The sequence below is a fragment of the Cynocephalus volans genome, chromosome X (assembly GCF_027409185.1).
Source record: "Cynocephalus volans isolate mCynVol1 chromosome X, mCynVol1.pri, whole genome shotgun sequence".
Classification (NCBI taxonomy): Eukaryota; Metazoa; Chordata; class Mammalia; order Dermoptera; family Cynocephalidae; genus Cynocephalus; species Cynocephalus volans.
Window position 1 is genome coordinate 150805977 of NC_084478.1, and position 14594 is coordinate 150820570.

Genomic DNA, 14594 nt, shown 5'->3' on the forward strand with positions numbered 1-14594 from the left:
ATATTTGCCAACTATGAATCCATCAAAGGATTAATATCCAGAATACACAAAGAATTCAAACAACTCAACAGTAGAAAACAAGTAACCCAATTTAAAAATTGGCAAAGGAGCTGAATAGACATTTCTCTAAGATAGATACACAAATGGCCCATAGACACATGAAAAAATGCTCAACATCACTAATCATCAGGGAAACACAAATCAAAATCACACTGAGATGTCATCTCACCCCAGTGAGACTGTACTATCAAAAACACAGAATAACACATGCTGGTGAGGATGTGGAGAAAGGGGAACCCTCCTACACTGTTGGCGGGACTGTAAATTAGTGCAGCCATTATGGAAAATGGTATGGAGGTTCCTCAAACAAATACAGGTAGAACTACCATATGATCCAGCAATCCCTCTACTAGGTATATACCCCCCAAAATAGAAATCATCATGTTGAAAAGATATCTGTACTCCCATGTTCATCACAGCTCTATTTACAATGGCCAAGAATTGTAACCAACATAAATGTCCATCAACAGATGCTGGATAAGGAAAATATGGTGTATATGCACAGTGGAATACCACTCTGCCATAAAAAGAATGAAATTTTGCAGCAGCATAGATGAACTTAGAGAAAATTATGCTAAGTGAAATAAGCGAGACCCAGAAAGAGAAATACCACATGTCCTCACTCATGAGTGGGAGAAGGAAGGAAGGAGGGAGGGAGGGAGAGAGGGAAGGTAGGAAGGAAGGAAGGAACAATCACAATAATACAGTGAACTTTCCAAAAAACAGAGAACAGAACTGTGGTTACTAGAGGTGGGAAAAAGGGAGTGGGAGGGGTGTTAGCAAGAAATTAGTCAAGGGCTACAAAGATTGATTATGTTTTGTAAACATCAGTATACTAATCCTGCTTTGATCACCACATTTTCTAAACGTATTGATATTTAAATCTACCCTATAAATATATATAATCAATTTTTAAAAGCATACTTCATCACTAGATAAAGACAGTAACAAAGTCGTATTTCTGTCTAACATGAGACAAGTTTTCTTGCTTACAAATGACAACATGTTAACTTTTTTCCTAAAGAGGATATAAAGTCCAATTTTTGTCTTTAGGTCATGTTCATTCTTTCTACTTGATTCTCACTCTGCCTTTAATGTCCTGTGCCTTCAATACGGATAAATAAAGTTTAACTCTTGGTAACACATTTTATATTAGCAGCTAACGGAATGAGAGAGGGTCAAAACCAAAAATATTTGGTTCATATGTGCTATGGTTTGAATGTGTCCCCCAAAGTTAATGTGTTAGAAACTTAATGCCTAAGGCAACAGTGCTGGGAGGTGCGGCCTAATAAAAAAGGTGATTAGGGGGACTGATCAGTTAGCTCAGAGCATGGTGCTAATAAAACCACGGTCACGGGTGGCCTGCACCAGCCGGCCACCAAAAGAAAAAGGTGATTACATCATGAGGGCTCTGTACTCATTAATGGATTAATGTCATTATCATGGGAGTGGGTTTTTTTATTGCTTTGTTATAAAAGCAAGTTTGGCCCCCTCTTGCTCACTTGCTTTCTCTCTCTCTTGCCCTTCTGCCATCCATCCTGGGATGATGCAGTAGATGCCAGCTGCTGTGGATTGAATTGTGTCCCCCAAAGTCTATGTATTGAAACTTGACTCCCATTGTGACAGTGTGAAGAGGGTGGGAAACCCAATTATGATAACTGAAAGGTGGGGCATTGGCAAGGTGATTAGATTGTGAAGACCTTGCCCTGGAAATGGATTAAACCATTGATAGTTTAATAGTGGTCATAAGTGTGGTCCTGTTGGCTTTGAAAGGAGAGTGAGTCTCTGCTTCTGCCATCCTCACCATGTGACACCCTGAGTCACTGAATAGAGTCATCACCAAGATCAAGGCTGCCACCAGATGTATTCCCTGGACTTTGGACTTCCCAGCCTCTGAAAGTAAGCAATAAATTATGTTTCTTTACAAATTTACCCAGGTCCAGGTATTTTGTCACAAGCAACAGAAACAGACTATACACCAGCACCATACTCTTAGATTCCTGACCTCCAGAACTGTGAACCAAATAAACTTCTATGGTTTATAAATTACCCAATCTGTGGTATTCTGTTATAGCAACTCAAAGTGAACTATGATCATATGTATGAGGGTACTTAAGAAAGTTTGTGAAAAAATAGAATTAAAATATAATATGAATCTTTCTGTGAACTTTTTGAAGCCCCTCATATGTAAACATATTCATATCAAAATAAGGAAGTAATACTCATCATTATTACATCATTGTTTCTGCATATAGTTATATGGTCACTTCTTTTACTACACATTCCACATTCTCTTTGTCCTCAGCAAGCACCTTCATGGTCAAGGTCCTTTTCCTGGCAGGGTGACCCAAATCTTCATTACTGAGGTTCATGGCCATTAACAGTCCTGGAAGAATTAGTTTGTTGTAGTTTCCATTGGCTTTAATCACTGGACATAAGAGTACTAAGAGATGCTCTACAGGATCTTCTGCATTGCAGACATACTCTTCTTATTTCCATTATCAGTAAGGGTCCCTGAATCAATCAAATCCCAGATTTGACTTGGTAAAAGATCCAAACTTGTACATTAAGCGGAGACTGAGGAAGGACACTTCTACACTGAAAAATGTGATACTCTTATTTGTTCTCTCATTCTTACCCAAACGGGCCTGCAGCCCTTTACTAGGGTGATGATGCATTGGGAAAGAGAAATGATCAGATTTTTCCATGATTACAGAATCCCAGCTCTGAACTAGGACTAATGTCCTGGAGATATAAACGTTATTCTGGTCCATTGGAGAAACATTTGGCTTACTGTTGAACCTTAGTAAAGACTGAAAGCTTGACCATGGACACCACGTTACTATGCCACCTTAGCTGCCCATCCTAACCTGGTTGTTTTCTGACCCACAAGGTCATAATGATAAAGCACCCCATTATCAAGTGGAAGGGATATATAAAGATCAGACTCGAACAGGTCCTGGAGCCACAAGTACTTTGTGTGGGGAAGTAGCACGAAACATAAGGCTCTAACTCATGCTATCTTAACTTCTCTCTCTTTGGAAGAATTCTAAGATGGTCCCCATGACATTTACGCTCCAATATTACTTTCATAATTATTACAGGAGAAAATGATTTGATTTTGCAGGTGTAGTTAAGAGTACTAATTAACTACTATTACTACTATTAACCTAAACACGGGGATTCTCTGGACAGGTCTAACCTACACACATGAGCCCTTTAAAAGCAAAGCGTTTTCTCCAGCTGGTAGCACAAGAAGAACGAGGTAGTTATGTAGCACAAGAAGAATTTGATGTGCCATCGGTAGCTTGAAGATGGAGAGGGGGCCACATGAAAAGACCTGATAACAGCCTCCAGAGTTGAGAGTGAGTCCCGGGGAACTCCAGCAGGAAATCAAAGACTTCAGCCTGCCACAGCAAGGAATTGGATTTTGCCAACGAGCTGAATAATTCGGAAGTGCATTTCATCCCAGACTTTCTAGATGAGAACACAGCTTGCCCAACATTTGGATTTCAGCTTTTTAAGACGTGAGGCAGAGAACCAAGTCAAAACCATCCAGACTTCGGAGCTACATGACTATGAGATAATAAATAATAGACGGGTGTTTTTTGTTTGTTTGTTTTTTGTTTTTTGTCTTTTTCGTGACCGGCACTCAGCCAGTGAGCGCACCGGCCATTCCTATATAGGATCCGAACCCGAGGCCAAAATCAAAATTTGGGGCAAGAAAACCAAGTCAAGACCACCCAGACTCCTGAGATACAGAACTGTGAGATAAATGAATGTTATTTTAACCCACTGCGTTTGGGGTGATTTGTAAGCCACTGAGTTCAGGGTAATTTGTTACACAAAATAAAGAACTAATATACTGTCTGAATCGGCACCCATATCATCATGGGGATTTCACTATAACCAGCAAAGTAAAGAAGCAACACCTTGACCTTGCTTACAGGTAGATCTGCACTATATGTGAGTACTGCCTTTACTGTTTTTTTTTTTTTTCCCAGAACAGAGAAACAGTATAAATAATGTATAGTTGCACACTTTTGATTTTTACTTAGTTTAAAAGATAGCATATATGAAGAAGCACTTCTCGATTGGTGAAGTAAGGACCTCTGAAAATCTACTCCCTCGTAAAAACAACAAGGATACTGACAAATATGCTCAAAACAAATGCTTTCAGAGCTCTGGAAATTAATTAAAGGCTTGCAACAACTTGAAGAGTGTTTATGCAATAAAACTGCCTTAATGACAATAAGACCAGCAAGCTTTGGGGTGTCTTAACTTTCCCTATTCTCACCCCTTGCCCTCAGCCCCCTGGTACCCTTGAAACCAACAACGTCACAACTACGGTAGCTCTGAACGCCAGCGTCCTATCAGCCACAGAAGGGGACTACTGGTAGGAACGTCCCCAAAATCTCTATTCCCAGACAATTATCACTGTTCCACATGCTTGGTGACTCTCTGTAAAGCACCATGGATTGTCCTTAATTAACCTGTCTGCAAGCTTGCTCTGTGTGAACAGCCCTATGCACTACCGTCAGGTGCAAGCCAGAAATCCCTGTAGTCCAGCGTTGCACAGAAGTGGTGAGAGTGGCAATCTTGTCTTGTTTTGATTTTATAAGGAATGCTTCTAACGTTTCTCCCCTAGGAATAATGTGTGCTATGGTTTTCCAGTAGAGACCTTTCTTAAATGCTTTTAATTTTTCCTCCTGGCTAGTTGTAGCGTTTTTTCCCACGTGTTTTCTGCACTGACTGGGATGACCCTGTGACTTCCCCTCCTTTAACCTGCTAATGTAGTGTGCCGGTTATATCGCTGGTCAGCTCCACATTCACCCTTTCGTCCTGCCCTGTGAACAGTTCTGGGTTCCTTGAAACATTTTTGTCGTGGGAGTTGTCACTGAAGATGGTCTGTAGAGGGCGCCAGAGACAGTGGAAGGGAAAGTTCTGCTTCTCGGTTCAGGTGGACTGGCACAGCCCGTCGTGCTGGGCACGAGGCTTCTCCACAGCAGGCTCTGGCACCGCACACAGCTGCTCCAGTGCCCGCCAAAGAGCGTCCCCGGTGGTCAGGCGCCACAACAACTGTACGGCCCTTCGGTGAGGCGCTGCAGGGCTCCCTCAACAAGGTCAGGATGTCAGCACTGTGGTTGGGGATGCTTTTCCGTGGGCACCTATCTCATGTGTTTGTGTGTGTGTGAGGTACTTGAGTTCTATTGAAGCTCTGCAGTAGGGAGCTCTTGCCAGTTCAATCTATCTCAGCAGTGTTTGTGGAGAAACTTTTCCTTGGGTAGTCTGTCAGCCTTGGGGAAAGGGATTCTTCCTTGGGTGTGGTTTCTCCTGATTTGACGCAGTCTGAAACAGAATTGGTACTGTGGATGGTCCCCGGGGTAAGCCCTTTTGGGCTTGAGCACAGTGCTCAGCTTCTTGCCAATGAGAAATGATATGAAAGTAATCCATGACATGCATCGACATCACCATCTGTCAAGCTCTCAGGATGGATGATTATGATCACGTGCCAACTGCAGCGCTAGGGAGCCAGAGTGTCTGTCTGGTCCCAGCAATGCCTAAGAGTTACAGTTGCGCCATAGCCTCACAAACACGTGGTAAAGTCTGTCTTTTTTTTTTTTTTTTTTTTTTCTTGCCTTTTTTTTTCGTGACCGGCACTCAGCCAGTGAGTGCACCGGCCATTCCCATATAGGATCCGAACCCGCGGCGGGAGCGTCGCCGCTCTCCCAGCGCCGCACTCTCCCGAGTGCGCCACGGGCTCCGCCCGGTAAAGTCTGTCTTTAATTTTAGCTGGGGCTTTCTACCTTGCTTCCCAAATGTATTATTCGGGACACAGCTCCCTGCCTTGCCTGACAAATGTATTCTTTGGGCGACAAGCCTCTTCCTTGTCCCTAAGAGACTTCCTACAGGAGCTGGAAAGAGAAAGGCACCACTTGGCAGACTGAGTTGTTTCTCCTGTGAAGGGGGCAAGAAGAGGGGCCACGAAGGACAAGCAGTGGGTGGCTTGGGATTCAGGGTTGCAATGCTGGGGGCTGTCACAAGGGAGACCTCCAAACTGCATGGAACTGTGTAGCGTGTGGACCACCCAGCTCTGCACCTGACCCCTCCAGTGACCAAATGGGAGAGGAGAAAGCAGTCTCTCCCCTCAATGAATTTTTTAATGTCGGGTAAGGTTGGGGTCGAGAATAGAAGTGTGTGTCTCTCCTGGGTCAGGGGTAGGCTGCCCTTTCTATTGCTCATGACTTCTTGTTATTATTATTATTTGCATATTCATTATTACAAATCATGATTTTTCTTTATGCCCTTTATCCGACCTATCCCTCCCCAAACCCTCTCCCTTCCTCCTTCCCCCCATCTCTAGTGTCCTAAGGTTTGTTCTCTCCTTCTGAAACTTCAACGAATTGTTGGGTCTTTTCTTCCTTCCTTCCTTCCTCCCTCCTCTCCTCTCCTCTCCTCTCCTTTCTTTCTTTCCTTTCCTTTCTTCCTTCTGAGCACCCAGTTATCAGTGAGGACATGCAGTATTTCTCTTTCCTTGTCTGGCTTATTTCAGTTACTTAATATAATTTTCTCCAGACTCATCAATGCTGCTGCAAATGGCAGAATTTCACTCTTTCTTTATGGCTGAGTAGTATTCCATTGTGTATATATACCGCAGTTTCGTTATGCAGTCATCCACTGATGGACATTTTGGTTGTTTCCAACTCTTTGCTATTGTGAATAGAGCTGTGATGAACATGGGAGTGGACGTATCTCCTTGACACAATGATTTCCATTCCTTTGGGTATATATCCAGCCATAGGATTGCTGGGTCATGTGGCAGTTCTATCTGTAGTTGTCTGAGGAACCTCCATACTGTTTTCCATAGTGACTGTACTAATATGCAGTCCCACCAACAGTGTAGAAGAGTTCCCCTTTCTCCACATCCTCACCAGCATTTGTTATTTATGGTCTTTCTAATAATGGCCAGGGGAAGGTGATATCTTAATTTGATGTTGATTTGCATTTCTCTCATGACTAGTGATGCTCATGACTTCTTATTCCTAATCCCCTACATGGGTTTGTGTCTGTCTTTTTTTGTTTTTTAATAGTTTGTGTTATCTTTCGAGTTTCTCATCTAACTTCTCCCATCGACCTCATTGCTCAGAGTGGAGTATTAGAGCAAAACTCTGTTACTGCCTCCCCTCCATGAATGCATTTTTGCTTTCTGCCCCAGGGAAATGGGGAGTGGCCCCAGTCTCTTTTCCCATCCATCCCTGGAGAGATGACTATTTTTTCACCAAAGTGGCAGGCAGGACAGTGTTGGGGGACAAAGCTGGCCTCAGGGGTGGAAGGGCCCCTCCAACTGCTTCTCCCTGTTTTTGACAGTGTCAGTGTCTGTCTGAAAGACAATATTCTCTCTAAAGCAATTAGGGGGTGAGGGCCCGGGAGAAATGTCTTGCCACAGCTAGTCCCCAGTTCCCAGTCCCTCTCGCCAGTATTCGGTGACATTGGAGGTGTGGGGGAGCCTCCTGTTGGGACTGAATGTAAACGCCCCCACCCTTGCTACCGCCAATTCTCTTCCTGTCTCTTCCTGCCCCTTCCCCTCAGCTAAAGAGACTTTCAACTTAGGGGTGCCAGGAGCCTGGAGAGGCCTTGACCCTGTGAGGAAGTACAGGAGGAGCCCTCGCCCACCCCCATCCCCTCTGAGAATGGTCAGTGTTTACAAGCCCCTAAGCCTTCAGCCCAGGGACTCAGACCTCTGTTGCTGTCCCTGCCCAGCCCCAGTCTTCCTGGGTCCTGGCTGTTCCCCCGCCCTCCTTGGGGTTTGGACTGGTGCAGGGATCACTCTGTTCCCTTGTCTGTCCGCCTTGCATCCACAATCTCCTCCAGCCCCAACTCCATCCCTGGGACTTCCCTTTCTCTTACCTGCCCTGTAAATACTCTCCTCCCGATAAGATTTGCTGTGTGTTCTCCCCTTCAAAATAAATAAAAATGCCTCCCATCCCTATCAGTTTAGGCTCTGCTAAATTAGTGGTCTTACTTCCAAAGGGAGAAATGCTTTCACCAAGAGACACAACAGTGATTCCACTGAGAAGGAATTGATGCTTACAGCTGGCCATTTTGGTCTCTTCATCCTTCTCAATCAAGAGGCAAAGAAGGGGGTTCTGCACTGGCTAGGGTGATGGACCCTGATGATCCAAGAGAAATTGGGTTCCTACTACACAAGGGGCTGAGGAGGAGTATGTCTCCTGTGTTTAGAGCTTCTTAGCACTCTCATGTTTTGTGATTAAAGTTAATGGGAAATTACAATGACTTGGTTGAGTAAGGGCATCCAGTGATCCTTCAGCAGTTAAGATTTAAGTCATCCCACCAGGCAAAGAACCATGACCAGCTGAGGTGCCGTCTTAGGGCAAAAGGAATAAGAAACTGGTGTTGAATAAAAGCAGTTATAAATACCAGCTGTGCCACGTGACCTGACGCAGAAACCAGGACTGTAATACTACATAGCTTGATGAGTTAATAAATCCTCAGGGAGGAATACAAACCAACCAACCAACCAACCACCAACCAGCCAACCAAACCACCAACAACAGACTAGACTTTCACAGGAAATTCTTAGGGCAAAAGTGCAGCTTTTATTAACAATCATACAATTTAAAAACTGGCACTGATTTTGTTTTCTTTCTTAGCTGATCAAAGTGAATTCTCTTGACTTTAACATTCTTCGAAGCTTCAGCAATATCCTGTTTCATTCTACAGCATAAAGAGATTGGCCTTGTTTCTCTTTGGTCTTTGCAATGACACAATTATCTGTTTTTAATGTGTGATTAACTTTGCTGAAAGGGTAGTAGCAATCTATTTTTTTTTTAGTTTCTTCTCAAGTTGCTGAATTAAGACAACTCTTTTAAACCTGAAATTAAAGAGATATTTCATTAACCAGAGGATATCTACAGCATCTATGATATGTCAGGCATAGTAGTATATACAAGATAGAGCTTACAATCTACATGCAAATAGGAAATGAAGGGAAGGTGGAAGCTCCACAGAGACCACATGCCCTGCAGTGCCACCGCATGATCCAGCAGGTAGGCCTCACCGCTACCATCCGTCTCCATCCCCAGGCCAGCCCAATGAACATGGAGCAGAAAGACATGCATCAGGGGAGGCAGAAGCCCCGCAGAGACCACACGCTCTGTGGTGCCGCCACGTGACCCAGCAGCCTGGCCGGGTGCATGCTGAACAGAGAGGTGGCTCCCTAGAGTGGCCCAAGACCCGAGGCAACCACACATGCAAGGCACTAGTGGCTAACTGAGTAGACACTGAAGTAGCCATACCAAATTGGCAACCCCAGCAACATCCTAGCCAGACAATCGTGTCAAACCTGTGGACTGTGAAACCCCCTGCCACAATGACTAAACATCAAAGGAAAGATACCAGAAATATGAAAAATCAAGAAAGTACGCCACCAAAGGGTAATAATTCTCAAGCCCTAGATCCTATAGAACAAGAAGCCCTTGAAATATCTGACAAGGAATTTCAACTAATAATTATAAGGAAACTAAAAGAGATACAAGAAAACTCAGCTAGACAACATGATGAAATGAGGAAAAGTATACAGGACCTGAAAAAAGAAATGTACAAGGAAATCAATGCCTCGAAAAAGAATGTAGCAGACCTTGGAAGAATTCATTCAATGAAATAAAAAACACAACAGAGAGTTTAACCAGCAGGCTTGCAGAAATAGAAGAGAGAACTTCTGACCTTGAAGATGGGCTGTTTGAAATAACACGGGCAGACAATAAAAAAAAAAAAAAGAAAAAAGAATTAAAGGCATTGAAGAAAATGTGAGGGAGATATCAGACAACCTTAAGTGCTCAAATATCTGAATCATGGGTATTCTAGGAGGGGAAGAAAAAGGAGATTGCATTGAAAACATATTCAACGAGACAGTTGCAGAAAAATTCCCAGGTATAGGAAGAGACACATATCTTCAGATTCAGGAAGCTCAGAGATCCTCAAACGTATTCAACCCAAAAAGGTCTTCTCCAAGACATGTTATAGGCAAATTGGCAAAACTCAAAGACAAAGAGAGAATCGTAAAAGCTGCAAGAGAGAAGCATCAAATCACCTATAAGGGAGCCCTAATAAGACTAAAATCAGACTTTTCATCACAAATCCTAAAAGCCAGAAAGGAATGGGATGATATATTCAAAATATTAAAAGACAGAGATTGCCAGCCAAGAATACTCTACCCTGCAAAGCTATCCTTCTGAAATGAAGGGCAAATAGTATATTTCTCAGTCAAAAACTGCAGAAGTTCACTACCACACGACCACCCTTACGAGAAATTCTCAAGGGAGTACCGGGTTTGGTACCTGAAAAATAACTACCACTGCCATAAAAACCCAAGAAAAATCAAAAACCACTAGTAAAATAAAAATGGCAACAAAAAAGAGAAAAAGAAAGTTTATCTACAACCCAAGGAACCAACAAATACAGAAAACAAACAGTAAATCAGAAAGAAAGGAACAAAAGACACCTAAGACATCCAAACAATAATCAATAAAATGCTAGGATTAAATCAACACTTTTCAATAACAACTCTTAATGTAAAAGGATTAAATTCCCCAATCAAAAGACACAGACTGGCTGACTGGATTAAAAAGGAGGACCCAACTATATCCTGCCTTCAAGAGACCCACCTCACCTATAAAAACTCACATAGATTAAGAGTGAAAGGATGGAAAAATATTTACCATGCAAAGAGAAATGAAAAATGAGCTGGAGTAGCTATTCTTATATCTGATAAAATAGACTTTAAACTAAAAACCATAAAAAGAGATAATGAGGGCCACTAAATAATGATAAAAGGATTGATCCATCAAGAAGGCATAACAATCATAAATATATATGCAGCCAATGTCAGAGCAGCCAGATTTATAAAGCAAACTCTAATAGACCTAAAGAAGGAAATAGACACTAATACCATAATAGCAGGGGACCTGAATACCCCACTGTCAATATTGGACAGATCATCTAGTCGAAGAATCAGCAGAGAAACACAAGACCTAATCAATACTCTGGACCATTTGGACTTGGCAGATGTCTACAGAACATTCCATCCAACAAACTCAGAATATTCATTTTTATCATCAGCACATGGATCATTCTCCAGGACAGATCACATGGTAGGTCACAAATCAAGTCTCAACAAATTCAAAAAAATTGGAATTATCCCATTTATTTTTTCAGACCATGATCGATTAAAATCAGAAATCAATAACAAATGAAACTCTGGAAACTATACAAACACATGGAAATTAAACAGCATTCTACTTAATGACATATGGGTCCAAGAAGAAATGAAACAGAAAATCAAAAAAATTTATTGAATCTAATGATAATAATGACACATCATACCAAAACCTGTGGGATTCTGCAAAAGCCATACTACGGGGGAAATTTATCACATTAAATGCTTACTTCAGAATAATGGAAAGATGGCAAGTGAACAACCTAAGTCTTCACCTTAAAGAATGAGAACAACAAGAACAATCCAAACCCCAAGTTAGCAGACAGAAAGAAATCATTAAGATTGGAACAGAAATTAATGAAATAGAAACCCAAAAAACAATACAAATCATCAAATCAAAAAGTAGGTTTTTTGAAAAGATAAATAAAATTGACAAACCATTAGCACGGCTAACTAAAAAAGAAGAGAGAAGATCCAAATAACAAAAATTAGAAATGAAAAAGGTGATATTACAACTGATACATCTGAAATACAAGGAATCATTAGAGACTACTATAAAAAACTATACCCCAACAAATTAAAAAATCTGGAGGAAATGGATAAATTTCTGGACACAAACAAGATACCAAAACTGAGCCAAGAAGATGTACAAAATCTGAACAGACCAATAACAATAAAAGAGATTGAAGCTGTTATCAGAAGGCTCCCAACAAAGAAAAGCCCAGGACCAGATGAATTCACAGAAGAATTTTACCATACACTCAAAGAGGAATTGACACCAATTTTTTACAAACTATTCCGAAAGATTGAAACAGACGCAAATCTCCCAAACTCATTCTATGAAGCAAACATCATCCTGATACCAAAACCAGGTAAAGATACAACTAAAAAAGAAAAACTACAGGCCGATATCCTTGATGAATACAGATGCAAAACTCCTCAATAAAATACTAGCTAACAGAATACAACAACACATACGGAAAATTATTCGCCACAATCAAGTAGGATTCATCCCAGGGATGCAAGGTTGGTTCAACATATTCAAATCAATAAATGTGATACACCATATTAATAAAATCAAACACAAGGACCATATGGTCATCTCTATAGATGCTGAAAAAGCATTTGATAAAATTTAACGTTCATTCATGCAAAGACTCTCTATAAGTTGGGTATAGATGGAAATTATCTCAACATAATTAAAGCCATGTATGACAAACACACTGCCAATATCATCCTGAATGGGGAAAAGCTGAAAGCTTTTCCTTTAAGAACAGAAACTAGACAAGGATGCCCATTATCACCACTCCTATTCAACATAGTGTTGAAAGAACTAGCCAGAGCAATCAGAGAAGCGAAGGAAATAAAGGGCATCCAGATTGGAAAAGATGAAGTCAAACTGTCCCTCTTTGCAGATGACATAATCCTATATATCGAATAGCCTAAAGCCTCTACAAAACAACTCTTGGAGTTGATAAATGATTTCAGCAAAGTAGCAGGATACAAAATCAACACACAAAAATCAGTAGTATTTCTATTCTCCAATAGTGAACATGCAGAAAGAGAAATCAAGAAAGCTTGCCCATTTTCAATAGCCACCAAAAAAATAAAATACTTAGTAATTGAGTTAACTAAGGATGTGAAAAATCTCTATAATGAGAATTACAAACCACTGCTGAGAGAAATTAGATAGGATACAAGAAGATGGAAAGATATCCCATGCTCATGGATTGGAAGACTCAACACTGTGAAAACGTCCATACTACCCAAAGTGATATACAAATTCAATGCAATCCCCATCAAAATTCCACTGACATTTTTCTCAGAAATGGAAAGAACTATCCAGACATTTATATGGAATAACAAAAGACCACGCATGGCCAAAGCAATGCTGAGCAAAAAAAATAAAGCTGGAGGCATAACGCTACCTGACTTTAAACTATACTACAAAGCTATAATAACCAAAACAGTATGGTACTGGCATAAAAACAGATACACTGATCAGTGGAATAGAATAGAGAATCAACCCACACACCTACAGCCATCTGATCTTTGACAAAGGCACCAAGCCTATACACTGGGGAAGAGACTGCCTCTTTAGCAAATGGTGCTGGGAGAACCGGATATCAATATGCAGGAGAATGAAACTAGACCCATCCTTTCACCATACATTTAAGTCAACTCAAAATGGATTAAAGAATTAAATATATACCCTGAAACAATAAAACTTCTTAATGAAAACATAGGAGAAACACTCAGGAAGCCGGACTGGACACAGACTTCATGAATACGACCCCAAAAGCATGGCCAACCAAAGGAAAAATAAACAATTGGGATTATATCAAACAAAAAAGCTTCTGGACAGCAAAGGAAACAATTAACAGAGTTAAAAGACAACCAACAGAGTGGGAGAAAATATTTGCAAAATATACATCTGACAAAGGATTAATATCCAGAATATACAAGGAACTCAAACAACTTTACAAGAAAAAAACAAGCAACCCAATTAAAAAATGGGCCAAAGAGCTAAACAGGCATTTCTCAAAGGAAGATATACAAATGGCCAACAGACATATGAAAAAATGCTCAACATCATTCAGCATTCAGGAAATGGAAATCAAAACCACACTGAGATACATCTCACTCCAGTTAGGATGGCTAATATCCAAAAGACTGAGAATGATAAATGCTGGTGAGGTTGTGGAGAAAAATTAACTCTCATTCATTGTTGGTGGGACTGCAAAATGGTGCAGCCTCTATGGAAAATGGTATGGAGGTTCCTCAAACAATTGCAGATAGTTCTACCATATGACCCAGCTATCCCACTGCTGGGAATATACCCAGAGGAATGGAAATCATCAAGTCGAAGGTATACCTGTTCCCCAATGTTCATCGCAGCACTCTTTACAATAGCCAAGAGTTGGAACCAGCCCAAATGTCCATCATCAGATGAGTGGATACAGAAAAGGTGGTATATCTACACAATGGAATACTACTCTGCTATAAAAAAGAATGAAATACTGCCATTTGCAATGACATGGATGGACCTAGAGAGAATTATATTAAGTGAAACAAGTCAGGCACAGAAAGAGAAATATCACATTTTCAATTATTTGTGGGAGCTAAAAATAAATAAATAAACATACAAAAAAACCAGGGGAGGGAGAGGGAAGAAGACATAACAATTACAATTCCTTGAAGTTGATACCACAAGCATACAGAAAGGACATTGTTGGGAGGGAGGAGGGAGAGGGAAGAAGGAGGGAGGTTTCAGTAATTGGCCACAATAACCAACCCC

At 41.1% G+C, this 14594-nt stretch overlaps 1 protein-coding gene across 1 annotated transcript in view; it reads right to left on the reverse strand.

Annotated features, from left to right (window-relative positions):
- Nucleotides 1–8791: 8791 nt before the first annotated feature.
- LOC134368481 (integrator complex subunit 6-like) overlaps nt 8792–14594 on the reverse strand; it is a 33175-nt gene continuing 27372 nt past the window's right edge. The window contains 2 exon segments of the mRNA XM_063084937.1: nt 8792–8908; nt 8911–8953. Coding sequence (XP_062941007.1) covers nt 8792–8908; nt 8911–8953 — 160 coding nt within the window.